Below are 26,833 nucleotides of genomic sequence, written 5' to 3'. Positions count from 1 at the left end.
TAAAATGAAAAGAATTCTAATAAAAAAGCATTCTTTAATTAATATTATAATAAATATGGAAAAATAGGTTACAATATAAAAACCTTTCAAATTAATATAATAAATCCTAGATTATTAAATTCTTAATAACTTTAATCAATTGAATCAATAATTATTGAATAATATAAATTCGAAAGTGTTAATTGAGATAAAAGTAGTGTATGTATTGATATAGTATATGTACTAATAAACCACGTTATATATACTACCCTTTAATCTTTATAATAAATAAAAAACCTTTGAATTATACTTCTTTATTAGTTTTCAATTTTAGGAAAAAGAAAAAAGATATAATAATTAATATATATTATAGATTATTAATAATATTCCAAATTATAATCAAAAAACTCAAGCTATAATAGTAATATTATTATATTAAATATACAAAATCTTAATCAAAATTTTTAATAATAATAATAAAGAATTCTTTACTACTCTTTTCAAAAAAAGAAAATTGATTAGATAAGAAACAAAAAATATAGTAATAATAAAGGAAAAACCAGATTCATTATAAGTAAAAAGAATAAAGCAGATCTGAAAGTAAATTAATTCTCAAAGGGGGAGTAATATAACAATTTAGTCTTAAATCTTAATTAATTATCTATTTATTTTATTAAATAGAATAAATCATTTTATTTAATTTTGATTCTATTTTAATCCTATTCTAATCCTATCCAATAGAATCTATAAAAGCCCTTTTTAGATTTACTCTTTATATAATAATTTGTTATTCTCTAATTATAATAATTGATTTATTCTATTACTATGACTTGACTTTATTGCTATTATAGTTATAGTATTATTAAAATCCTAGTAAATAAAATCAATCTGAAATCTAAACCTTTTCCTTTTGGAACTATTCTATCTACATTTTCTACTGCTTATTATGTAAAAAATAATAAGATCAAGCTCGCTATATGTAAAGAAGACTATTAATTAAGAACTTTACGTTAATATTAGACGCTCAATTCGATACTAATGGAATAAAATGAATCACTTTGATAAACTCCATAGTAAATCAATTCATAATAAAATTACCAAAGTTAATAATTTCAAATAAATTTTTGATCAATTTTTGATTCATGTTTAATTATAAGATCATTCGAATATTTAATTCTCTAAATTGGGATGGAACAATTGGTTTATTAAAGAGCTTTACTGGTGGTCAATTCCGATCTGTCTTTTCTTCCATAAAGTGATCAATATCCCGACAATAATGTGATGCTCACCTACTCTCTGATTTCAATCGGCCTTGCGTGCGCTCACTCGCCATACGTTCTTCGCACCCAGTCCTTCGCAGCTTCCTTGATTCTCGCATCCTCGGCTTCCATATTCGCACCCTCTGCTTCGTCTTTCATCTTTTTCCATGGGACCAATGCAGCCTTGAATTCCTCTTCGTGGAAGTTGTCTGGCCATTTGTAGTTCAAAAGCATCTGTTTTACTTCCCCTGTGGTGGCAGAATCCGTGGTTAACGAAGTGATCCTTTTGTAATTACCATAAATTCTACAATACCTTCATCATATATTAAATAAATCGTTTTTAAAGTATTAATATGAATAATCTAAGTCTTTATACCTTATAAAGCTTATTCTAATCAATAAGTTTTTAGTGAATTTCTTGAATTCTGGAAGATTAATTGAAAGCTTTAGCTTGAAATAACAATTATCTATTAAGTAGAAAGCTTCTAGGTTTTACTTGCTTTTTAATCCCCCCCTCCCCCCTCTCTTCCTCTTCTTTTCCTTCTAAATTGATTTCCTATTAGATTTCAATAAAAAAATAGAAAAGTTCTTTTAAGTATTTCAATTAGAATCTATTAAAGATTACTAATCTTTTTATTATACTTCTATTTATTAAATTCAAATTTATTTGTATATAAATTGAAATTAGATTATATTCTTGTTTATATAATACATTCTATATTATATAATATAATAATATAGCTTATAATTTCATTTGAAAGCTTTTTTGTAGATTTCCCTTATATAATATAATTTATAAAAAGGATTCTATTCCTTTTTAGATTTTTAATTAATACTTTCTACCTATTTCTTAGTTTTTACACTTATTCTTTTTCTTTTCTTTAATTTTTATTTACTTTTTTGATCTTCTATATATATACCTTTTTGTTCACTTTCCTTTCAATTTTAATATTCGAAAATCTTGAAAGCTTTAAAACCTTTCAAGATTCTCATTTTCTTTTTTTTAATCAAAATTTAATAATAAATAAATCACAAAAAGAATTGATTTGATTTATCAATAACAAAAAGCTCTATTCATTACTAACAAATATATATATCAATATTGTAATATACAAAATAGAAATTTATATAAGAATTTATATTGAATTTATCTTTATCCAGAATATTAACTTTGCCACCACAGGGTTCTTTGCCCTGCAAAATCAGTGTCAGCAATCTCGATAAAGCGCAATCGCTCTGATCCCACAGGCAGATTCAAAAAATTGATAATTGATGTGTCGATACGATACTCGACTCTCAGCCAGCGAGACAGGGGTACTTCACTTCTTCTTCTCCACCCATTTCTCCTTCATCTCCAAACCACCAATTTCCATGCCTATAATCAGGTACTATGACCAGATCTCTATAATACGCAACCCACTTCTTGAGAACATTGGGAGCGGGCCCGGACGGAAAATGGCGATAGTAACCTTCATGAGTGTCGAGAGGAGCTTCGGGGAGGTCATATCGAGCGCTGAAATAATCGACCTCAAATATCTCGTCTAAGGTACGTCAACACGAGTAATCATCAATGACAGATAAACGATAGCTTACTAGTTTTGCAGTCTAAGATTAGAGCGTATCCACCATGATTGGCGGAAGTGAGGGGTATACACCATGACTCGATGTACTTCTCCTCAGGCTCCAGGAAGAACGGGTCGGTCCATGATTTGAGATGCATTCTTCGCTCGTTCTCTTCTTCGTCTTCCTCTTCCTCTTCATGTTCGCTCGTTTCCTCGTGATCGGACTCCACAGTCTGTGCGTCCCTCAAATAGAGCATGGGAGACATATCAGGACCAATTTTCCCCTTGTCGGAATTGAAAAGGGGTAGTTTTGACAGGACAGTGACGGTCTCAGGATCCATACCAGCCTCAATCCAGGCATCGGTGTCAAATGATGGGAGAGCGTGGGGTCCGCAACTGATATTGAAATGTTCGGGCAGGCTTTGGAAGCGCAAAATCAGAGTGTACATTTCGCTGAGTAGAGAAACGATCTCGTCGCTGTTGAAGGGTAGCGGTACCATGATTCCAGTACATCACTCAGTGATAGAGGTCTGAGCCGTAAACTGACTTACCAGGTCGTGGACGTTATGGGTAGATGTGGTGGTTGTGAATTGAGGAGGAAATAAGAGTTCCAAGTTTTGTTAAAGTGTCGGCCAAGCGAGAGGGTCGTGTAACCGATTTAAGTACCGAGGCCGATAACGATTATTTCTTCAAGACACTAAAAATAGATTTTTACCTGAGCTAAAAATGCATTTAGTATTTTGTAGTGTGTTTATAATGAAATCTCAGTTTTCTATTCATTTTGAATCCATTAAATTTCCAATTCCATTAAATGTCATCATATGCTTATAACCTACAATACATATGTACCGGAATAAACTTATTATTATTATTATTGAACACGCCGTATCATCTTTCTAAATACCACCATGTACACATTGAGCAGATACCTTTCTAACTGTACTTCTCGCTTATAATCGCGTACCGTTTCGTAACCCCTCGTATTCCTAAATATTGCTTGTGATAAGAACAAGTCTGGGTCAGAGTAAACCAAACTATACTTTTCCCGTATTACAAAGTCCCATTCTCGACTCAAACTCCCAAAATTTAAATTCTATTCAGTCAAGAACGACCTATTTGAGCCACCCAGTCATACTCGAACAATATTTCTCTCTTTTGTTCAAATCAAAAGAGAGATTTCTAACAGACGTCGATGACATGAAGGGAATTGTGGAGAAGAAGAGTCCCAACGGCACAGGCGAATCAAGGAATATTACCGAGACTAAAAGGAGAGACACATCTAGATACATCCCTCGAGGTGAGTATTTACACTATGGTTATGATGTAAGAAATGACTAACATCCTTTCAGAAGCCAGCCTTCATCTGATAGATCTCCCCTTGGGTATTATCAACCTCATTGCAGATAATCTGCCACCAAGCTCAATTGTTCTCCTTGGACTCACCTGTCATATATTCTATTCCCTCTTCTCTGAACAGATTTCCGAGACTTCCCTCAAAGTCCCAATTTGGAGTCTACCCACAGACTCCAAGCGATCTGACGCCTCCGAAATGGATCGTGAATTCCAACTCCACAATGTTTTAAAAGATTGGAGTGGATTAGCCGGGTACAAGTACTACAGCACAGCTGATCTGTATAGACTACAGAATCCTTCTCCATTAGCAAAACAAATGAAATGGATGGACGATGACATTTTCTCTGTAATCCGCGCTGCAATGAGTGTTATGACCATGGTCAAAGATTCAAAACGTCTCAAAGAAGAGGTTGAATTTGGCGCATTAACGAAGAGACAGAGAAATTTTCGAAACTCTATGAAATTAGCTGGTGGTCTGTTCTTCACATGTCCTCAACCTGGTGGCAAGAAGAAATATTCTTGGCACAAATTATCAGAGGATGAACGCCTCGAAATCACGGATTTGATGCAACTGTGGGCGCCTCGTGTGGATTCGTTGAGGTATGAGTTCAATTTGCACAGACGACTCCGTTGGTCACAATATATGATGACTAGTTATGCTGAATGGAGGGAATTGGTAGGATTTTGATCCATGGTCTCTGGACCGCCTGTAGTCTCTCACAGTGCCAATCTCGAGAAATATTGTTGGAAGGCTCCTAGAATGAAGCTTTTCGCTGTAGGATGGCGAATGGATGTATAGATTGATAGGACACCTCCCAATTATCAAATTTTTTAACAAATTTATTCTTTAAATATTTGATATCAGAATTCATATTTCGATTGTTTCATTTCTAGTAAATAATTATAACAACTCTCAAGATATACAATTTGATATATTGAAAGATATTCACAAATCCATTTTTGCAATATCCCATTATTTTGTACACCCACTCGTGCATGTGGAAGAACTACCTCTCTGGTTCGTATTTTCTTCGCTTTTTTGATATCACAGAATTGGTCAATTCTAGCTGGAATCTCGCATTTTAAAACCCCTCCCAAAAAGAAATAACAAAGCTCGCATCTCGACAGAATAACAGAAGCCAAATCCCGAGATCCGTACTCATTAGAATATTCCTTTCGCAGGAAGAAAATACAACGACAGGATGGACTTCTCACACCAAAGAAGCTGACTCACACAAAGTCGGTATCTCCTCCTGTGGTTCCCAAGTCATCATAGATCAGGTGAAGACAATTATAACTCAAAATGAACTTCAGTCCATAATTATCTCCTGTGCATAAAGTGTCGTGTTCACCAAATATATTTCTGTGAACTATGCTGTTTTTTGTGGTTCCAGGAAGTCTTGTTGGGTTCCAATTGATACTTCAAAGCTCTGAACACTGCCAATATGGCATATAACTTTATTGCACACTTTGAGATAAATTGAGTCGATTTGAGCAGCCTTGATGTTAATGGCTCATTTGTGAATTCTTCGTACATCTAGGATTTGGAAGTGCGAGTTCTTTCATTCTCTTCAGAGAGACACTTCAACGCTTTCCTTCCATCTCCATTCCATATTTGTTCTGTACAAATTGATATTCAACAATGAGAAGTCTCGAAACTGCTCCCTACACTCAGAAGCACTCTCACGAGAAGTATCATCTGTGCAGTTCCACGCCTGAAATTCGAGATCCAGATGCGAGTTTGCTTGCCCTATTCTATATCTATGACAGCATACACACGCTATGATATATGCGCATCAAAACTTGCTTTGAAGATCTGAATAAATTGGCTGAGATGGCTTTTGACAGCTTTCTAACGCATCGCATGCTCATTTTTATAGACAAATAATCCCTCCTCCTTTGTCACGTTCCCATAATGTCACGAGGCAAGAACAGAACAAGATGTTCCAGGGCTTATGGTATTGTTTTCGAACGAGAGTTTGCTCCGCGATCAGTATCAAAAGAAGCTTTTCGATTGATGATACATTGCGCGTGATTAGAATTGTCAAGACTTTACCTAGTCCATGCCATCGCGGGGGCTGGCTTTAGATTTTTTTGTCGTGCGAGTAGCCAGGCATTGGGCAACTTATGTTCTTTTCCTTTCGAAATTCGAGTGGTGATACTGGTATACAAATGTATGTTAGCTAGACTATCAGCATGACAGACAGCTATTCAAAGTTGTATCTGAATCCACTGAATGCCAATATCCAATCCAATCCAAGCACCCCTAACACGGGATAAACCCATCTAAAGTCCCACCACCAATCACCACCACCCACCCACCACATCACTAACGGTGATCTCCCACCCTCCATTCCCCACCCTATCTCCACCCCTTTTTTCATAGAAAATATATTTTTAAACTTCGCAGTATCTTTCAACAAACACACCCAAGCGGCTTTAGCTCACTTGGGAGAGCGCCAGACTGAAGTCCACTTCGGTTTCTACGATTAATCTGGAGGCACTGTGTTCGATCCACAGAAGCCGCATGCATTCTGCGAGTTGGGGTCCACCCTGACTTTAATTTCTTTTTTCACAATTTTTTGCTGCATGTTTGCTTGGTATGAGTAATTGTTGTTGTATGGAGGAGGGTTTTCTGATTTCGGGGGAGGGAGGTGTTTTTTGAATGAATGGATGGGTGGGTAGTTTAGTGGGATTTGTTTGAACTTTGAAGGGATGTGAGTGGATGAGAGATAGGTTTCTTATGGGGAGTGGAGATGTGGGGTGGGGTTGGAAGGGGAGTGAAGTAGCGAATTTGGGAAATCATCCACCTATGTATCCTATATCAGATTCGTACGGAGCAGAGAGATGGGATACGAGTACTCTGTGTGAAGCGGGGAGGGGCTTACTATCTAGATATTTATATGTGATCTATCGCTTTTGGTTGTATCTTTGGAATACACATAATTTTCGTAAAAGGGAGAAGGAGGGGGGAATGAGAAGATCTCAAATAAGTCTGTACATACATAGATAATAGATAGATAGATAAGTAGATTTAATTCTAATTAACATAAAATTTATTAAAAGTTCTCTGGATCATACATTTTACCCTACCTAGTATATCTACTATATCTAGTGAAGACATAAGGACATAGAGACACAATATACTCCTATATAAAAATGGATATCGAGATGACAATCCATAGAACGAATAGTAGAGTTCTAATCTGCACACTTCCACTTCCATTTCCATCCCAAACAGAAAAGAACAGAACAGCTATCTCTACCCAGGCTAGCCAGCATTCTCGAAAAACATAACTGTGCCATCTATTTCATGAGGCTTCATTCATTAAAAGGTATATCCCATCTCATCTCATCTATTACAACAACAACAATAATAATACAATTGATTGCTTCGTCTCATGTCCATGCAATCAGCATCGCGTTAGGTCATGTATATCGATTGAAGAACAATTCTACGCTGCTATCAAGACCCAAAGTCTTCGGTTTATGTTAGTTTAACTCATCATATGTTTTAAAGATGGAAGAGTACATCTCAAGAAGAGAAGATGAGGAGAGGGGGAAAAACTTACAAAAAGAAAATCATCAAAACACCAAACATCTTGGCAACCAACCAGCGATTGCCAGATACCCTCGACCAATATTTCAGTAATTCTCTCTGAGCCCCTTCAACATTATCGACCACATCTTCCGTATTCGCATCGATTCTCTGAATCATTTCGCTCTGTTCCGAAACCATCGTTGCCAATTGTCCAAAAATGCCCCCGAGTTCATTGATCGTCCTCTCGATCGCTTCGATCGCTTCTCCTCTCTGATGAATGTATTCGTTTTGCGGTTGCGCCTCTTCCATCATCAACAACTGTTGATCACCCACCGGATTCAAGCTTAACAAATCCTGACCCGGCCCTGGACTTCCTCTCGTCGGCGTACTATACAGGGGGCTCGCGGATTGAGAAATATTCGGCTGAACGTGAGAGGACACTGACGAAACAAAATTCTCGGTGCGGGAGCGCGAGGCTTGGATATTCTTGGTGCGCACTTCGAGGACGTCTTTAAAGTTGGCGGATACGTCGGTGAGTTTTCCTTGGAGCATGAAAACGACATTTTTGTTGTGTTCGCCTTCTTGGTCGGCTTTGGGATGCTGTGCGCGCGTGAGGCTTTGCAGACTAGAGATCTGTTGGTTCAGCGAGGAGAGATCTTGTTTGATGATGAAGGTGAGTTCGTTGATTTCGACGGGTCGGTCGTCGAAGAGGGTTTTGCGTTTTGCCACTATTTCGTAGATTAGCATTCAATTCTTTGCATCGTATTGTCTATCTATTTATCCTCCCAGACTCAACCTCCAAATAATAAAAATATCCAATCTTACATTCCGCCAACTTCTGTAATTTCTCCATAGTCCCTGTGATCCCTCTCCCTATCTCGGCCGCCTTCCTCGCAAATTCAGATCGCCGCGGTTTGCCATGTGTATTCGCATCGCCATTTGCAGCGGCCTTTTGGGAATCGGATAGGAGGGATTGTCTCTGGGCTCCGACTTTCGAGGAGGCTTGTCTCTTTTGTACTTGTGTTAGGACGGATCGGAACTCGTTTGTTCGATCTTGTATCGATGCGACGGCCATCGCGATGGTTTGTGTGGATGGATATGTGTGTGTTGATTGTCGCAATGGTTTTAGATAGTAATGCAGATGTATCGGTGAGCTAAGGGCAGAATGATTCTTCTTTGTTCGTGGCTGGAGAGGTGGTTGAATGTTTGGGTTTCTTCTTGATTGTGTTGTTGTTGTGTAGACCCTCGAGGCGCAAGTTAATTTAATTATTTTAGGGTTTTGTACAGGGCGTTAAATGTAGAATGGTGAAGACAATGGGAAAGTTTTGTTGAAGGAGTATGAGAAAAGCTTAAGGGACGTTTGGGTGATGTGATTAAAAAGTAATTCAAAGTTGTAATCTAATAAGTGTATTTGTTGATTGTGACGTTGATGAATGTAAGTAACAGAATAGGACAGCTGGTGTTTCGAGTTTTTGATTATTTTGCGAGCTTGCTTCAGTGTTTACTCCTGAGAATTCCTGGTGTTCCACGAACCCTGAAACGGAGCAGCTAAGCCTAACGTTCGGTGCTGTGTACTGTATTACATATCCATTGCTAGGAATTATTACTATTCCAGCCCTGGAAGGAGATAAGGCCACCCCCATCCACCATCCATCCCCTCCAAAAGGATGTTAACTGTGTCGGCGTCTGTGTCATTCTTGATCGCTACTCTCTCTGCCAGGCCTGTGGGTTTATTTTAAGAAAAAGCTTTTGATATACGAGTACAATACAAATGAAGATAAAGACCCTTTTGACATACTCCCGTATCATTCGTTCATTGTCGGCACATATTCATGAGACGTTGTGGCTGAGTTCCAACTCAACGCTTGTCTGTGGGTAAAGAATTCATCATCTCATCATCTCATCAGCGTCTGGTGATCCTATGCATAACTATCACTCGTGGAGATGGCCACGGGTGGACTACTTTGTATGTACCGGTACCTACCTAGGTAGTTTGTTTGTCTTCATATGGATGTGAAATTACGAGGAGATGAAATCAAAGTACTATATTAAGACGTTGTGCAAGGTTAGAGAGATGTATTCATTTGGCCGAAGCCACTTACTTGTCTATATAGGTACTGATGTAGTATTTCTTTCCAGCTTGGAAGGTATCTAGTTCAGACTATACATACTGTATACATACTAGGTACATACATGCACATATATGCACATACATGCACATACATATATACACACACACATATACACACACCTACTGGCTATCATTTTCAATCTCCTAGAAAACATTACATCAACAACAACATACATTACGCATCTTATCTTGAATGTCTAAAATTCACCAATAAATATCTGACAGTATATCTCGACATAATAGCTACCCAAGTATCTGCTGAGTCCTCTCTACATCGCATCGTACAATAATTAAATGGCTTCATTGTTTCATCACTTCATCCTTTCGTCATATTAAATCTCCAGGTCCCTAGGTAGCCTTCCTTCCTTGTACTAGGTATCTCTTACTTCATCAAGAACCCCTTACCCCATTCCCATTCCAAGAAACCGGGGGGGCAATCACGCAGCCACAGCATTCATCTGAACTTCTGAAGATTTCCCGATAATCAAAAAGTCGTATCTGATCCACTCACTCACTCACTCACTCCCTCCCTCACTCACTACCTACTCTCTCATATTCCCTCATCGTCTTAATAAAAATAAAGACTCCCTCAACAAACAATAAATCTCCGTCTCCGATTGCCACACTCGATCTCCTCTTAATCCCTCAGAATATCCACTTTCCATCATCCATCATATTTCATGGTCAAAAATATGATTCTCCCGTGGATCGCGAAGAATTAATGTTTGTTGTCGCATCATGGCAAGGCCATATATTAATACCTCGGACAAGAATGGGTCATTATTGTAAGTTCCTGCAAATCACTTTCGCAATTCTCACAGGCCACTGAGAACGCTACTAAACCATATATCACCAGGAATCCTACGTCTGGAGGTTCAAATACTCCCATATCCTACAGAGCGAATGTAAATCGACAAAAGACAAAGAAATGGGCCGAGGCAAAGAAGATAGATTATGGAGGTGACGACTGGGGAGATGACGATGAATATGACCCTTATGATGCATATGGAAATGAGCTTGAACCAGCACCCGCACCAATATCAAAACCTACAGGTCTACGTCAACCAGGTCAAGGGCTTCCCAGTGCGAGGGGAATGTCACAGGATCGGAGTCAGAAGAGTTATGGCAATCTCCCCTCAGCTTCTGTTGGCAGCCCATTGAACAGAAGAAATTCTTTCGAAGCGGACGACGAGACGAGGCACTTTTCGAATGCAACCATTCGGCAAGAATCACCACTACCCACGTCCCCGCCTCACTCTGCCGATTCTTCAACAGTTGCCGCAACTCGGTTTTCTCAAATGGGTGTGGGAGGTATAAAGCATACACGCGACCCGAGTGGCCCCCCAACTTTACATATATCTACACAGCAGCCATCGCCTACAGGATTACGAAAACCCTCCTTGTCTGCTCATCCCGTGCCACCCGAATCTTCATTTAATAACGAAACCATTGTTCAGCCAGCTCGCACTAATACTAATGATTCGTCGGTCCTGTCAGTCGGTTCAGTCAATACACCAAGCGATTATGGAACTTCCAAGGATTTTTCGCCGTCTGCAGTACCGGCCCCATTATCGATGCGGCCTGCACCCACCCCTCAAAGTGCCACCACTGCAGCTCCAACTACCAAGTTCCCTGCACGAAAAAGCAGCCTGAGTACCATGGGAACAGAAGCTCAACGAGTTTACCAAAAATCTCATGAAACTCTAGGTCAACCATTCCCAACAAGTTCCAGACCTTCACCTTCCCCTGGCTCTGCAGATCGGTCTGCAACAACCCCAGGTGCGTCAAATATTAAACCTTTACCATTTATCAGACCCGCGGATATTTATCGCCGAGTTGAAGAGGAAAAACAAGAAAGGGAGCGGGTATCATTAGATTCAGTCAGACCTAGTATGGACTCACTTAGAATGGAAAGGTCGAGTGACATATCACATTCGCCAGGCCAAGGGGCTGTCCGTGGAAGGTCGAGTTCTGATAGTTTGGGACCTGGAAATCGAGGAAGATTTAGCTTCGGCGATGAAGGATCTGATTCCGGAAGACGTCTGATGCCAATTCTAGAACCTGTTAAAGAACGAAAGAGTGAATATGGCTTCGATGGGTTTAATGCTAATGAACTTCCATCACCAGCCCAAGAGATCACAAATCTGCCAGCCGAGCCTAAAATTACAAGTCCCATACTTCCGGACGTGCATCGGATTTCCGGATTTGGCTCTGACTTCTTTTCCCGATCAACAAACGATAGTGCCCCGGCTCCTCCAGCCGAAACCATATCAGAGCTACCAGAGCAAACGTCCTCGGGAAATTCTGACCAGCCAGGAGACACCTCTCTTCGGAGCCAACCCTCTTTCGGGTTCAAGTCTGTTGTCAACCAAGCTTTCGATAGGAAGGATGATAATTCGGTTCCTCCAACACCGGTTTCTAATACTCAAGGTAACGTAAAGAGATCTGATAGTGAAAGTACTGGGACCACTGGAATTAGTCCCATTATGAGTCGTGGTCCCAGCACCACGGACAATCGAGATCGTGAAATGTCAACTCCTGCTATCATGGAGCAGGTTGAACCTACCTCTCCACGTTTTCAAGATATTTCAAATGAAAGCGATAATCAGATAGTTCCTCCAACTTTTATTCCAGGTCATCGACGCGATATCAGCACTCCGAGTCCAGGGAATAGCCCCGCCCGAACACCAGATCTCGGTAATGCATCCAAAAGAATATCAATGGGAGAACAGGCCTGGATTTCATCTGCAAGTCCTACTTCTCCCACCGAAGATGCCCGCGAGGACGCTGGTCCAGAACCCCCACGTCCGACCCTCGATCGCGATGTGAGTTTCCGCCCTCAAATACCCGGTGGATGGCAGTCGTATACGACCACTGCAACCACTAGCACTGTTCAACCAGAGACACCTCGGTCACCGTCTCCTCAGGTACCGAGTGATCCAGTTCAAGCTTTAGCAATGGAAGATTTAACACCTACTACCACTAAACATTCCCTTCCGGAGTCATCTTTAGAAGCAGCACGTGTTACGCTCGGTGTCAAATCTGATTCTATGCCGACACCTGATCCAAATGGAAATGTACATTCTGCTATGACGCCGCATCCTGAATTAATACCTAGTCTAGAAAAGGCTTCGCCCGAAGCTCAACTGCGTTCTGACTATGTCGATCAACCCAACCCCCCAGATTCTTCACCTATACCACCAATCAAAGACAGCCTGGTCTCTATCGAAGAACCCGCATCGGAAACTCTTTTAGAAGCGACTACCAATTCCCAACTGAATACAGCAGATGGTTTTAGTGCGGATGAACCACTTCTTCCACCTTTACGACCGCAGGTATTGCCAACCCTAAGCACTGACACTGGACCTTTGGATGAAGAAAATGACAGACTCCGAAAAGACATAGTTAAAAGTTTATCCCCACGCCCATCAAAATCAGAACAAGGCCGCGAGAGCTTGCGCGAAAGACCAGTTTCCGATAACATGGAAGAATCGCGAGAAAGTACATACTTGACGGATGTGTATGACGATTACTGGAATGATATAGGTGACGAGGATCACTCGTCCCCAATAGCAACAACATCTCCCGACAAGCTACAAGCAGAGCAAGCTATTCCGGCAGATATGCCGGTAATCCGACCACTCAGCTCTCACCGAATGTCAAAACAGCAAGCTCGTCCACCTTTACCTACACGTTTCTCTTGGGAAAAAAGTATGGATATTGTAGCCCCAACTGATACCGGTATGCCTGGATCACCTACAAATCAAGCTGAGCTTCCCGTTGAGAAAGTTAATGCACCAATTGAAGGCCTCCAGCAGATTGAACCGGAACCATACATGGAGAAGGAAGTCTTCGAAGAGGTTCCACATAATGATGATCACGTGGAAAGAAATGTTGCCTTAGGTGCGGGTGCTGTGTTTCTTGGAGGTGGTGCTGCCGCTGTTACGCAACACTCGATCAGTCCTGAATCTCCGCCCACGGTTAACGTCTCTTTGGCCCAGGAAAAGGAGCTGCCGCAATTCGCATCATATCCAATTGTCCCAACTCCTGAAAATGAACACCCGGCTTTTGGATCAACATTGGATCTATCCACTGATCCACTTGGTTCTAATCCACACTCTGCATCGAGTAGTCCAAGTCCCTTCATCGCACGTCAACCCTCACCTTCACGACGCGAATCCGCCACTTCACCACGGACATCTAGCATGGGAAAGATTCTAACGTTCAAAGAAATTTTAGGGATGAAAGATGTTCATGAAAGGGTACATGCATTTGATGAAACAAGGGAGCGCTTTGCAGCTATGGACTCGGGTATCCATGAATGGATATTTGCCTTGAAGGCTGAACAACCAGAACATGCTGATGTGAATGAATGCTATGGAGGCTTTAGAACAACTGTACCGACTGGCTCAACTAGAAGAAATACAAGAAGCGGATCCGCGGCATTGCAGTCGCCTTATTATCAACAATATTTGAATGCTAGTGCACCATCGCAAACATCATTACCTGCATCACGAACAGGACAAACTGGAACTTCTGGTATTCAGCAGGGCTTCTCACCAGCTCATGCTAAAATTACAACCCAGCAGGTTCAAGCTAAGGGCAAAGAGTTGCTTCACACAGCTGGAATATTTGGTGGTAAGGCTGGAAAGGCTGGTTTCCAGGCAGGTAAAGGATTGCTGGCAAAAGGCAAGAACAGGCTTCGTGCGGCCGGTAGTAGCGATAAGGTAGATTAACATCTCCTTCTGGGTTGGATATGGGTTTTTTAGGCGTTTTATCTTTTTGAATTTCCATCGTTTTGCTTAGTTAGCGTGGATGAATGCTTATTGCTTTCCCAATCCCGTCTGACGGGTGTGTACGACTAAGGAAAAATCCAGCCCATCACAATTGTTTTTTTCTCCTTGCTATGTGGCCCATCATCACCATCGTCATCATAATGAGTGTTCTAGCGCTAAGTCTAACCCTTCTTTAGACAAGTCCCCCTCCCAAGTCGAGAAACCCAGATCGTTCATCGTGGGGCTTAGCGCTCAATATATCGAGAGCTACAGGCCGGACCGACCCCGGTCGGAATGCAGAGCAGAACATACCATCCGAACCAACCAGGCACTCACAAATATCAACTTCATCGGATGTGCTTACTCCAATTGGCATGGTTGGCATTCCTCCCACAAGCGACGAAGAGGCGCAAGCGGGACACGCGGAGGAGATGAATTTAGTGACACGTGATACTGCAGGTGAGATTTTAGCTCCTAATAAAATGGATGAGCAACATATTCTAGATCCTCCGGCCCCCATGAGTAAGTATGAACTGACATGGGATCCTTTCGACACAGCCCAATTTGCTGGTTCAAATTACTTCACCAATGACAAGCAAACTAATCAGTATTTGATGAAAGACAATTGCGTATCAAACAATCTCTCCGTTCTGCCAAGGAGTGCGCGACCCATTAGTGATGACACGGCTTCTAATAATGCCCAAAAAGAAAACTTCAATCGAAGGAATTCGGCCGCAGCTGCATCGATTATCGGAGGGTACACAGTTCAAGCTCCTGCGGAGTTGGAATCATCAACCCGCGTTCCGATCAGCATGATTAATCGACCGCGAGGAGCGAGTTTGGATCAGGCCACTACATCTGACCATTTCAGTCGACCGACTATTGGTTCGGTACAAACACCTCTTTCTACACAACCGATAAACCAGACTATAGCTGCTCCTGAGGAGCAAGGAAGGCAGCCTTCGTCCAAGACATTGCCGCCTATCCGACGCACATCCAAGTTTGGATTCGAATTTGGGTCCAGAAGACCCCAAACCAGATTTCCTATATCTGATGATGAAGATGAGTATGAGGTCGAGTTTGATGGTGGTACACAAGATGCAGTAACATCGAATGCGGCCGAGGTCAAAGACAATCTTGTCCCACAGCAAAATTCGCATGCAGATGTTGCAATTGCGGACATAGGCCGAGACCCAAAAGCCAATCTCCAACTCAGCCCACAGCCTCGTTTCTCGGTTTTTCCTCGTGTCGCAGATCCATTTGTTCAAAAAAACCCTACACAAGACATGGGGCGATTAAACCCAGCCATCAGACACACTCGTCAAGATTCATGGAACAGCGTCTCGAAACCTTCTCGATCTAGACGAGGTTCTACTTCTGATAAGCAGTTTGTCCAGCCTCGTGATAGTAATGCTCCGCCACTGATACCGGCTTTACCATTCGAGACACCTCCTTCTTCCACTCAACGCTACCCCGAGCTATTTGGGGGGCCGGTTTCTGAAATCAGAAATGATCCTGACATGCCCGGTGGATATCATCAAGCACTTCCTAGTCGGACGACTGAACCTTTTCCTTCATATCACCGAGCAGATGAGCTCCCTGGAGCTCGGCCCCTTGAAAGCTCGAATGAGCCTACTGCTCATCGGCGACGACGTAGCTCAGACCTTGTCAACAGAGGCATAAATCTTGTACGCTCTTTGTCGAGAGAGCGAAGAAGTTCTGTTTCAAAGGATGAGAAGAAAAATCCCGTTAATAATTCTGCTTCATCTCCGATGCGTGACGACAGGCAGAAAAGGAGAGGATCTGGCTTCTGGGGCACCTTTGATATCACCGGTGAACAATCATCCAATTCGGGGAGAGAGAGTATGGTAGCGCAACATTCTGGTAGCCAGTCCAATTTTACGAATAGCCAGCATGATGGTCTCCAAACGTCAAAATCTTTCCTCGATCCCAATTCTACATTGGAAGCACCGCATTCTAATATGTTTGGGCGTTCTACAACCACAATGGGAAAACCCTTTCAGAAAGATGAAAAACGAAGTCGATTAAGTGGTTTGAGTGGCCTCTTCTCGCGTTCCCCCAAAGGAGATGGGTCAGTACTCTTTAAGCCAAAAAGGGCCACAACAGACCTTTCAAGCTTTGGTCCCCGAAGTGGCACTCTTTCTTCTCCTCAATTCGAAGACCATTCTATACAAAGGACAAATATGAGCCATAAACGAAGACCAAGTCAACCGTTGAACTTTCTTTCTAAATTAGGCCCTTCCACCTCTCTTCAGAAGACGGAAACCCCACCAAGACAGGACAGTAAGCTGCATCTGGAACCCCGCCCGAGGCGCCCTTCAGTGAGTGGACTATTGACCGGTATGCTTAGAAAAAGATCGAATACGCTAGGGAAAGATAGTGAAAGAAATGAAGATAATGGAAGAAAGCCTGTGGTTGTACCAGTGGCTAGAATGTACTCAGACCTAGGCGCAGAATCACACGAGGTCTTACCCGACGCAGTTGCCACACCTACGCAAAGGTTAAGGAAAAGAGATCAAGAACAAGAACAGACTCGCAGTTCTAGCAATTCAGATGGCAACAAACAGGAGTACTCACATCCTCGTTCACATCATCATTCTCGTTGGTACGACACCCCACCACGAATCCCTGAGCCCCAATATCATTCAGTCCCCATTCCAGATGGATATAATCTTGTTCGTGGTGATGGAACGACCCCAACACCTACCAATTATGACCCACGCGGTATTAATACTTTTAGTCGCCCGTCTCTTGGGGAAGATCTTTCCGATTCATCCCAACATTACTCAATACCATCACCTGTCTCACCTCTTGCTTATCCTGGTTCCTCCGTTTTGCACCCATCACCACCACTTCACCAAACCTTGTCACCCGAAAGAAGACTTATAAACTTACCATCTATAGATACACATAGTTCACCATTGACATCTTCTATTCGTACCGATCTCCCAAGTCACGAAGACATCCTAGCTCGATCGCCTGCTCGCGAGCAGCCTGGTCAGCAACGTCCTTTTCAGCTTGCTTTACCACATAGCAGTGATGCATATGATCAATTCTATCACTCGTCTACGTCACCTGCTCCTCCTACTAAGAATGAACATCTAGTATCAAGAAGTCCAACTTCAGTTCCATTGCCCATGGGTGAATTCTCACCATCTTACGAAAATATTGACATCGATCGTTTTCCATTGCCACCCTCGCCATCTCAGCAAAGTCCAGACTGGCATCGAAATAGAAACCTTTCGGTGGCTACGGATGATGGTTTGCGGCGTTCTAGCACGGGAAGAAGTCTAGTTAGTGCTGTGTCACAGATTTCTGAATCTCCATCTCCACAACCGCAGAGGGTGAGTGTGATGGATGATAAATTTCATGTGGATTGCGATGACGACATGAAGCGTCATAGTGAAAGACTCTCGAATCCAGTTACAAGATTACCAAGCAAGGATGCCGATTTGGGAGACGGATACTCGGAGAAGAAGGAAGATGAAGTTGCAATGAGGGGTGGCGATTGGGTGGCAGATATTGATGAACGAGAGATTAGCGAGCATATTCACCATAAAGATGTCGTCAACAAAATAGCACATGCAAAAGAGGATGAATTACATATGTCGGCAACGAGCTATCCGGGTATGGAGTGGAATCCTTATGTAGACGATTAAGAAGGGGGGTTGGATGGGAGGAGAGATAATAAATATATTTCGCAGAATATGAAGAATGAGTAGTACGTTCTAGGGAGGCAGGACTGATGGAAGTTTGTATGATGAAGACGAGAATAACGTAATAAGGCTGGAGTTTGGGGGCGTAGGAGAGTGAGGCTGTCTGAGTTTTTGGCAGAGGCTTGATATGGATTGAAATGAAATGATATGATATGATTAATATTCGTTTTGTTTTGTTTTTTTGCTTTGTTTTGTTTTGCTATTTCTATTGCAGCAGCGAGCGAGCTTATACCCATATCTGTATACGTGTTGATCTTCGTTTGAGGTTATGATTGAAGGGATTAATGAATGTGCGATGTGGAAAGGGGGATTAGGATGAGATGGGATGGGATAGGAGTATATATGGGAATGGAAAGAGAGATGGAAATGAGATTGGGATTGAGATTGAGATTGAGATTGGTGGGTGGGCGGATGGCAGGGGAGTAGTAAAAGAGAGGATAGATAATGGAGGAGATTAGTATGATTTGTGTATGAATGTGTATTGGGGGTTGAGGTTTCATATGTGTGTGCGTGTGTTTGATGCGTGTTATCAATAGAGTGAAAGGTAAGATGAAATGTAAAATAATTGGTGATTATATTATTTTTCATTTACTTAGGCTGATTAGTCTGATCAAGCTGATTATTGTAAAATTTGATTAAGTCGCTTCGGCAATAGTCTTTATTCTTCATTCTACAAATAGCACAATCTGTCTGGGTCTAGCTCTCTGATCAAACAACGAGATGATAAAATCTACACTTTTATCCCTTTCGTGATGCATTTTGATATTGCGGGTCATGGGTTTGGGTATTGGAAGGCTTCCTGATTACGAATTTTGAGGAAACTTTGGGTTTTCAGGGGGGAGGAGGGAGGGTTTTTGGATACTAGAGTTGTTTATATGTTGTAAAATAAATGTTTTATCGGATAAGTATCTGGAGAGTTGCTTTTGGATTTGATGCAAGCTTTATATAGGTATGTAGAGAAAATTGCGGGTTGAGTTTCTAGAGAGATTGGAATGGTTGGAATGTGAGGTGTGGTTATGGGGATTTTCTTTTCGATGCTCCGCGCCAGGGAAGATTGGAGTGCGGAATTGAGTTGGAGAAGCTTGTTGGGTTGAGTAGAGTCGATTGTACTTAGCTTGATAGGTAGGTAGGTAGGTAGGGAGATACTTTTTTTTTGTAGGGAAAATATACGGCGATTGTGTTGATATCACAGATTCACAAATATCCAGAAAAGAAATCTAGATTTACTAATGCATACCTTATTCTCAGTCTTGCACGGTAATCTCCAACAACTGCAGCATCTCTAATTTTATCGCTGGGGCAAAGGTAAATGGTATCATTCTCTCCACGACGAACGTATTTTCACTAAAATGTGATTTCATTATCATACCTTCTCACTCATGAGTTACAAAACTCTGCGTCGTTCCGTGGTCCACCGATTCGCAGCCATGTGCGTCCACAAAAGCACCTGCCTGGTACAGTTGCCCGGACTTCATCATTTCCTGTGGAGTCGCACAGAGATAGTCCCAATTTCGCGTTTCGGACCATCTGATTTTCACTTTGAGAATTGTGGGATTGTGAGGGTGGAAAGTTAGTAGATCTGTGGCTGCGTCGATAGTGAGGGTCTAGGAATGCCAGGATTTTTAGGTTTAAGATATTCCTCGAGAGAAATGTTGGAATGGTGGAGGGATTATGAAGGTTGAAGTAGAGGGTTTTTTGGTCGGATGCGAGGAAACTGTTGGGTTTGGAGAGGGTGATGGGCGCGGAGCTATTGCTTTGGTGAGATTCAGTGTGAGGGCGAGGAAATGAGGGGGTGGGAGGTGTGGGGGAAAAGGGTGGTTTGGGATAGGGTGGGTGTGATGAGAAATATTGGTTCTGGGACTGGCTTTTTGGATATCTTGGATATTTAGGGGGAGGCAGGAAGGATTGCGCTGGCTATGCTATGTGGTAAGGAGGTGAGGAATGATGGGTTTAAGGGAGTTGAGCTCGTGGATTGGGGTGACAGGGTGTGGGTAGAATATGTGAAGTTTCAATTACGTATTGATAGTTTTCATACATAAGAGGTTTAATTTTCGGGCATTTGTATATTCTCCTTATTATTATATGAGCTCGAGGTAGATCGCTAGTGCAGAGTCAAGGATCGTAGCCCCTGGTGAAACTTCCTTGCATAATTACATCGTCAGCTTAGCGAGTGTGGCGTTGACCGATTGAAGTTATGCTCGTTTCTTCACCACAATAAGCACAACAGTTTTGTTCTAGATCCTAAGCGAAAACTGCCAGATTCCTGGAATTTGTATCTTGGATACGGGATGAGAGCTTTAAATCTAGCGAGTTGCTATTATCACAAAGTTGCGATTGTGATGATTGGCTAGGATTTATGGACGGGTCAAATTGACCTGGCCATGGTAAATACTGCGCGGGGTTGGGGAGCGTGACGGAGATAAACGAAATCTGGGTGTTGATCATTATAGTTGGGGGTTTGGGAAAGTCAAGATGGCGCGAAAGAGGGGATATATGGAGTGTATATATTTCATCTGCGCATCGCTATAGACTGCGTTATAGAGAATAAAAACTCAAATAATAATGTATTTGTTTAAAAAAATGTTTCTTTGACTTCACGATGGTAATTTTTCCACAAAAATAGCCATATAGTGATCATCGAATTTTCCCAAGAAACTACAACCACAAAATGACACGATTTAGGACGTCAACCCTAGTTCTCTCATTATGTTCCGGCATTGGCAAATTTATTATATTCTTTGTCTCATTCTGTCAAGCTCTCGCCAATATGTCTGCTTTTTGGCGCTCTAGCCAACGCGACTACCTCGGTAACAATCCAAGAAAGCTCAGGTGCTACAGCGTCGAAAATGACGACAAAGACACCGGATACTGTGTCGACGATTTTTGAGCAATCAAAGGTGCTGAGCTCGCCTTGCTCAAATTCGAACGGTTACGAAGGAGTCGGTTTTATCAAATCACGCTTTTTTTTCTTTTACCTATGTTTCAAGCCACTGCTGTGCAGTCTCTTGAATGCTATCATAGAATTTTGTGTCCAAAAACCCATTCATATTGCAAAAGATATCACTTCCAGTAGCGGTGATTCATTCATCAGGACCTGCGAGTTTCTTAAGATCAAGCTTCTTTATCCAGTCGAAAGATTGGCAAATGATTCCCGAGGCACAGGCATAATGTTCATAAACGAATCGAGATGTTTAATAGAGTTGTATCCCGCATCGGTATTTGTTATAGTGACCTCACCATTCTCGGGTGTCTCTTTCTCAAGTCAAGTCGCGGTGCCAAGAGCTATAGTACATGCATCAGTTGGTTCTGTGATTAAGCGAATGGAATTTTAGATGCATGTATTTTGTTCCGACAATAAAGTTTTTTTGGCCTCAAAAAATTATGGGTCACCAGCAACTTTGACTGCCTTCTTCGAAGTCAGACTCCAGTCATATATCACACATTTTATAAATCAATATTTGCTACTATTGAACTTATTTTTAGAACGAGATTTACTACAATGATATACCTTTCTGGGAAAAATTACTGAAAAAATGTGTTTTTGATTTGAAATTCACCATATCAGTCACCGAGTTTGACGATTATTGTTCTATAATATGTTTTTATTCTAGTTATATTAAAGTTGTATTTGTCATACCTATTATGAATGAAGTTTCATGACTAAGTGTTCTCAAAACTCTATGACATGACTGGAATACGGGATTTTATGATAGAACGACTTAGTAATCCACCATTTTTGTGTCATTTATATCCAGATTTGATAATTTGAACTTGAAATTACTTGCGAGCGCCTTTGAATATACATTTTTCCTTGATTTAGTTATTCATTTCAGTGACTGATTCGAGTTCGAAGGTCGTCCAAAATGGGCTTAAGTAGGACCAAGTATCCCTCTTTGTTTTCTGCTTCTTTTCTTCATGCAATTCCAACCTACACTTAAAATACATACTACTATCGCCATCAAGTGTAGATAACTCTTCATCAATCTCAACACTTTACACATCCAGGGAACACTCGACAATCCTCTCATCAAACGTTCTATTATTATTTCTTCACAAACAACACAAATATTCTAGACATCTTTCTGCTGAATCTTTGTCGAATGGTTGCCAAATCCTCATAGGTCATTGATCCGATTTTACTAACCCTTCATAGCATTGCCGAACTCTCGGTTATTCCTTCATCAAAGCTTAAATAATGTCTATGCCGCCACCCCCAAAGTACAGTAGAAACGACAGATTTTTTAGAGAAACGTGGTCCAGCTATCTGAGAATGAGCCTCGGAACTCACTGGGATCAGCTGGCAGAAGAAATTGATGTGGTAACGATCATTAACGACGAACTCAAGGAACAAGAAAATGATACTAGGCACAGTACTAGTGCTAAAATCATGGCTATTTATAAGAGGTTTCCCAGACGCTCTCCATATCCAGATCATGATCGTGCTTTCATCATAGATAGGACTCGCGCTTATTATGCGAAAACTTAAAGGATTGGGGATTATCCCATAACCAACGAAAGAAAACTTCTCCAGGAGATCCATGAAGTGTGCGGTAGAAACTTTTCAATTGCCGACCTTGGCAGCTATTATTTGAAATACAAAGAACCGGAGTATGAGGACCCCATTCTGGAGGAGTGGTCGTCACATTGGAAAAAGGAGTTTGATAACAGTCGGTGTCGCGACGACGAGAGGCCGGATGTAGTCGCAAGACTCAAGCACTTCTTCAAAGTTATTTTTACGACGGACCATGCCGTTGAACTCTATTACAAGACACAAATTGAGCGTCCAAATAATGCAGGAAGAAATTACCCTCGTGTGCCAAGGCAGACTAAAGAAGAGTTTCAAGCGACGCAAAGATACAAAATGGCAAGTTAGATCAGAAATTTTCTTCAAAATAACATAAGCTAATCAAGACAGTATTACTAATATATATCATGTCTGAACGGAGATAGCTTAGTGGTAGCAGGGAGGAAAGTTGGGAATGCAATCTTCTTCCCACCATGGTATTTCTTTGTCACGAGTCTTTATCGTTGCTTTTTAGGTTCTCTTACATTCAATGTAATAGATTTTCACGTTTCATGTCGTTGCTTTTGAGATTCAGTGCTCGGGCTAGTATGTGCATGAATCCATATTCCCTTCTTAGGTGGGCTTCGGAAAGTTAAGGGTTGGATTGGAACATTGGCTAGATTTTATCAATGTCAGTGCCTGGATTGAACAATGGTATGAAAACTCACTACCGGAATCTAAATTGATGAATCAATGCTCATTGTCTGAAATTAAGTTAGACAAGGGAAATTTGTTGTTGAATGTGGACCTGGTCATTTGTGGGAATGCTCAATGTCAGAATCAAATTTGAACGTTGCACAAATCACAAATGTTTTCCAGACTAGCTTTGAATATTACTCAGCCAAGGTTTATGTCAGGCGTGGAAATTTAAGTGGCGCTATCTTAGTTGTTTCTCTCGAATCTAGACATTCGAATGCCATATGGAGCAGCGAAAATGTCACTTGTTCATGTTACATAGCGCACTTAGTTCCATTAAACTAATAAATTTAGACTGAGCGGTTCTGTACTAACAAACTTCTATGCTATACGATAAAATAAGAATCGACATTGTAAAACAAAACAATGGGCCAGTTGGTTGAGCATAGTCTATCCATCATGCTTCTTTAATCTTAGTGCATTCTAGTAACAATATAGAAGCTTTTGCGTCTTCGTCTCTGTTTCAAATTATCAATCGCAGTGTGATTTACAATATCCCACTGGCAACTTTGAAGCCTTCCAGTTAGCATTTAAGTTTTTTTCAAGGGAATGAATAGTAAAATCTCACTTGTTGATTAGAGCAAGAACCACCCTTCTGACAAGTTGCATCATCCGGAACAAGAGTTCGAGGATCCATCCATTGTGTTGGTTCCGAGCCTGGTGCTGCTGCCACGCTTATCGCTGCCCAGCCTGGGGCCCATTTTCTCTGCGAAGGTAGCCCGTTAATTCTTTTTTCCTTCATGTTTTCTTCCTTTGATCTCACTTACCACAACTTCTAGGAGAGCTGCCCCTTGATCTTCAGGATGAGCTGTCATGTCTATCACAACATATGTGTCATTTGTACCTCCGTAACTTGGATAACACCAAAGTGACTTTTCATATCCACCTTCTGACATAAAAGCTTCATCAATGGCATTTTTGAGGTCAGGGACGCATTCAAGGTCCGTACTCTTGCTGGAGTGTGCGGGCGACGAATCCATATTTCCAAAACCATTCAAGTTGAGAACGTAGCTTCCTTTAACGAGAGAATCTGATACTTTAGTAGTGTTATAAGAGCAGCAAAAGGAAGGAAAGGGTGTTGGCTTGACGCTAACAATGTCTGGGGGATCACGATATGTAGTTGTAGCATCACGGAGGGCGAGGCCTTGAAGAGTAGTAGGGGCTGGTGTAATTTGTGCTGAGTAAATTTCCGGGTCACCCATGGCTGTAGTCGAGAGAGCCGACAAAAAAAGCAGTAAAGGTGTGTAGATAAACATGTTTTGATGGATGAAAGTATAATGTATCGAAAGTAAATACTTGATGTAAAAGCGAGTGTCTAAATAAGCATAAAATGAAAGTTAATCACTTGATATTTTCAGATTGCACAACCAAGTTTATATAAACAATCGCGAAGCAAAAAGAAGCGCTTTCGACAGACTTACTATTGGCCGCCAAGCTTACTGGATCTCAATTGACGCGCTAGTAAGGCGATGTTGGAATGAAATCCTGGGGTATCGTTGAAGTCGCTGCGGCCATCTGCTGAGCGGAGGAGCAATGACCTTAACAATTGATGGAGCCTAAATTTCATACGAACAATGAATTGCGCCAATTTCAGGTAAGCGTAAATGAGCGGCTGAACAACTTCGACATGTAAATTAGACGCCTGATTTGGAGTCTTTTTGAAACTCCAATAGTATTTGGATCCTCAAATGTAAGTACGACTGCGCTATGTAACGACCTATGACCTCATCGATCGATCCAAACATGAATGTGCAATTCTGATTGCAGAGCATAGGCAAGGCAACGGCTTTCGCTGCGTTGCATCGCATTCTACATTGGCTATCAGTCTTCCAGTGAATTTTTGGTAGAGTTCTGAATGAAGCTAATCCGCTTGCACTATCCCTCATGATCTCCAATCCATCATCAGCCAACGAAGTATGCATTGAATCTTGTGTTGGTGATTAGGGGGCTTGATGAACGATGTTTCTCATTCACGACTGAGTGGAATGATTAGTGAATAAGGCTCTTGCTCTCGGTTCCTGTGTATGTTTATGTAGTGTTGATCCGTTGAAATTCACAGTCTAGTTCTGGAGATAATTGAGTCTCCTTACACAAGAGTCATTTATCTGTCATGATTTAATCAGTCTCACAAGTGTATTCCATCTTCAAATCCGGCCGGTGATTGACGAGAACTCCTATATTCAAAATAGTGTGTTTGTGATCGCCGTAGACTAAATGAGGATTACCGAGTACTTTTGCAATCTGACTGCCTTTAGGAAGTGACGCACCATCCAATAGTTTAATGTGCTGATGGACGATATGGGTGATCTTCAGTGAACTGATTTCGGGAATATTGATTCAATATGTGAATAGATCTGATGCGACTAGGAAAGCTAAATGAAGGCTCTCAATGAAAGGGAACATTATCTTCGTCAAGATCGGCTTGGTTATGCTCGATTTGCTACCTTATTGAGGTTGCCAGAAAGTCTCACTCACCGTAGAATTTCCATACTCAGATGAAGCAAACACACGAACGGAAAACTTTGCGATAAGTATCGCAACGCTTGTTGTTTTTCTATCTTTAGGTCTCCCAGAATGAGTCGCGCTTTGTGAATCTTGGAATCCAGAAGAGTTATTGGTCTTATGAAAGTCATCCAACCCAATTGCTCAAACTAATACGGCTACTTTTGATAATCTTCTTGATCTCACCTCATGATTATCGGGTCATGTAGTCATTGACTGATAAACAACATTGGTAGAACCAGCCCGAAGAATTCGATAGGTAGGCTTCAATCACTGGCTCAGCTTCATACGCCCAAACAGATATTGAGTAATCATTACTACAGGCTAGGAACTGAGCTTTATGAATCAAGAAAGGGTTGAATATGGTAGTGCATTGCTAGTGTATTGCTACCACCCATCTTGGCGTTATTGCTGTTGATGTTCCAATACGTTTGATTATAAACCACGGTAATCTAAACGACGTTGCCTATACAAGAACTATATGTGATGAGACTTTGATTCCTGGGAACTGAAAAACCACTTGGTCATGAGGTGGCTCTAGCTTTCTAGAGTCTAGACTCCAACAGTTTGTCTTGGGGGTGCTCTATCATAGTATATTACTAGTGGGAGTCTAATCCCTAGTAGTCCGTTGAGATATTTCCACGGGAATTTCCAAACTCTGGTATCTAGCAATCTGGGTTAGAAACATTACAAGACTTCATCAATCGCTCATCGATACCCCAATAATATGTTAT

At 41.4% G+C, this 26,833-nt stretch overlaps 6 protein-coding genes across 6 annotated transcripts; 2 read left to right on the top strand and 4 right to left on the bottom strand.

The window, feature by feature from the left end:
* Positions 1-1,301: 1,301 nt before the first annotated feature.
* On the bottom strand, positions 1,302-3,300 carry Bfra_007053 (uncharacterized protein; the record flags this gene model as incomplete). The annotated part of the gene is made up of 3 exons (XM_037337427.1): positions 1,302-1,397; positions 2,562-2,779; positions 2,832-3,300. The coding sequence occupies 3 exons, from the start codon at positions 3,298-3,300 to the stop codon at positions 1,302-1,304; spliced, it is 783 nt and encodes a 260-aa protein (XP_037186807.1).
* A 697-nt stretch (positions 3,301-3,997) lies between these two features.
* Positions 3,998-4,841, top strand: Bfra_007052 (uncharacterized protein; the record flags this gene model as incomplete). The annotated part of the gene is made up of 2 exons (XM_037337426.1): positions 3,998-4,097; positions 4,150-4,841. The coding sequence occupies 2 exons, from the start codon at positions 3,998-4,000 to the stop codon at positions 4,839-4,841; spliced, it is 792 nt and encodes a 263-aa protein (XP_037186806.1).
* A 2,767-nt stretch (positions 4,842-7,608) lies between these two features.
* On the bottom strand, positions 7,609-8,769 carry Bfra_007051 (putative syntaxin 5 protein; the record flags this gene model as incomplete). The annotated part of the gene is made up of 3 exons (XM_037337425.1): positions 7,609-7,633; positions 7,726-8,422; positions 8,520-8,769. 3 exons carry the CDS (start codon positions 8,767-8,769, stop codon positions 7,609-7,611), a joined length of 972 nt encoding a protein of 323 aa, XP_037186805.1.
* A 1,794-nt stretch (positions 8,770-10,563) lies between these two features.
* Positions 10,564-18,280, top strand: Bfra_007050 (uncharacterized protein; the record flags this gene model as incomplete). Its single annotated transcript, XM_037337424.1, has 3 exons — positions 10,564-10,610; positions 10,682-14,552; positions 14,798-18,280. 3 exons carry the CDS (start codon positions 10,564-10,566, stop codon positions 18,278-18,280), a joined length of 7,401 nt encoding a protein of 2,466 aa, XP_037186804.1.
* A 5,730-nt stretch (positions 18,281-24,010) lies between these two features.
* Bfra_007049 (uncharacterized protein) lies at positions 24,011-24,853 on the bottom strand (the record flags this gene model as incomplete). The annotated part of the gene is made up of 3 exons (XM_037337423.1): positions 24,011-24,097; positions 24,166-24,303; positions 24,365-24,853. 3 exons carry the CDS (start codon positions 24,851-24,853, stop codon positions 24,011-24,013), a joined length of 714 nt encoding a protein of 237 aa, XP_037186803.1.
* An 859-nt stretch (positions 24,854-25,712) lies between these two features.
* Bfra_007048 (uncharacterized protein) lies at positions 25,713-26,086 on the bottom strand (the record flags this gene model as incomplete). The annotated part of the gene is made up of 2 exons (XM_037337422.1): positions 25,713-25,914; positions 26,073-26,086. The coding sequence occupies 2 exons, from the start codon at positions 26,084-26,086 to the stop codon at positions 25,713-25,715; spliced, it is 216 nt and encodes a 71-aa protein (XP_037186802.1).
* Positions 26,087-26,833: the final 747 nt, after the last annotated feature.

Source organism: Botrytis fragariae (genome assembly GCF_013461495.1).
Source record: "Botrytis fragariae strain BVB16 chromosome Unknown tig00000795, whole genome shotgun sequence".
In the NCBI taxonomy this organism is placed as follows: domain Eukaryota; kingdom Fungi; phylum Ascomycota; class Leotiomycetes; order Helotiales; family Sclerotiniaceae; genus Botrytis; species Botrytis fragariae.
The sequence above is the reverse complement of the archived record's forward strand: the minus strand, read 5'-3'. Positions and strand labels throughout refer to the sequence as shown.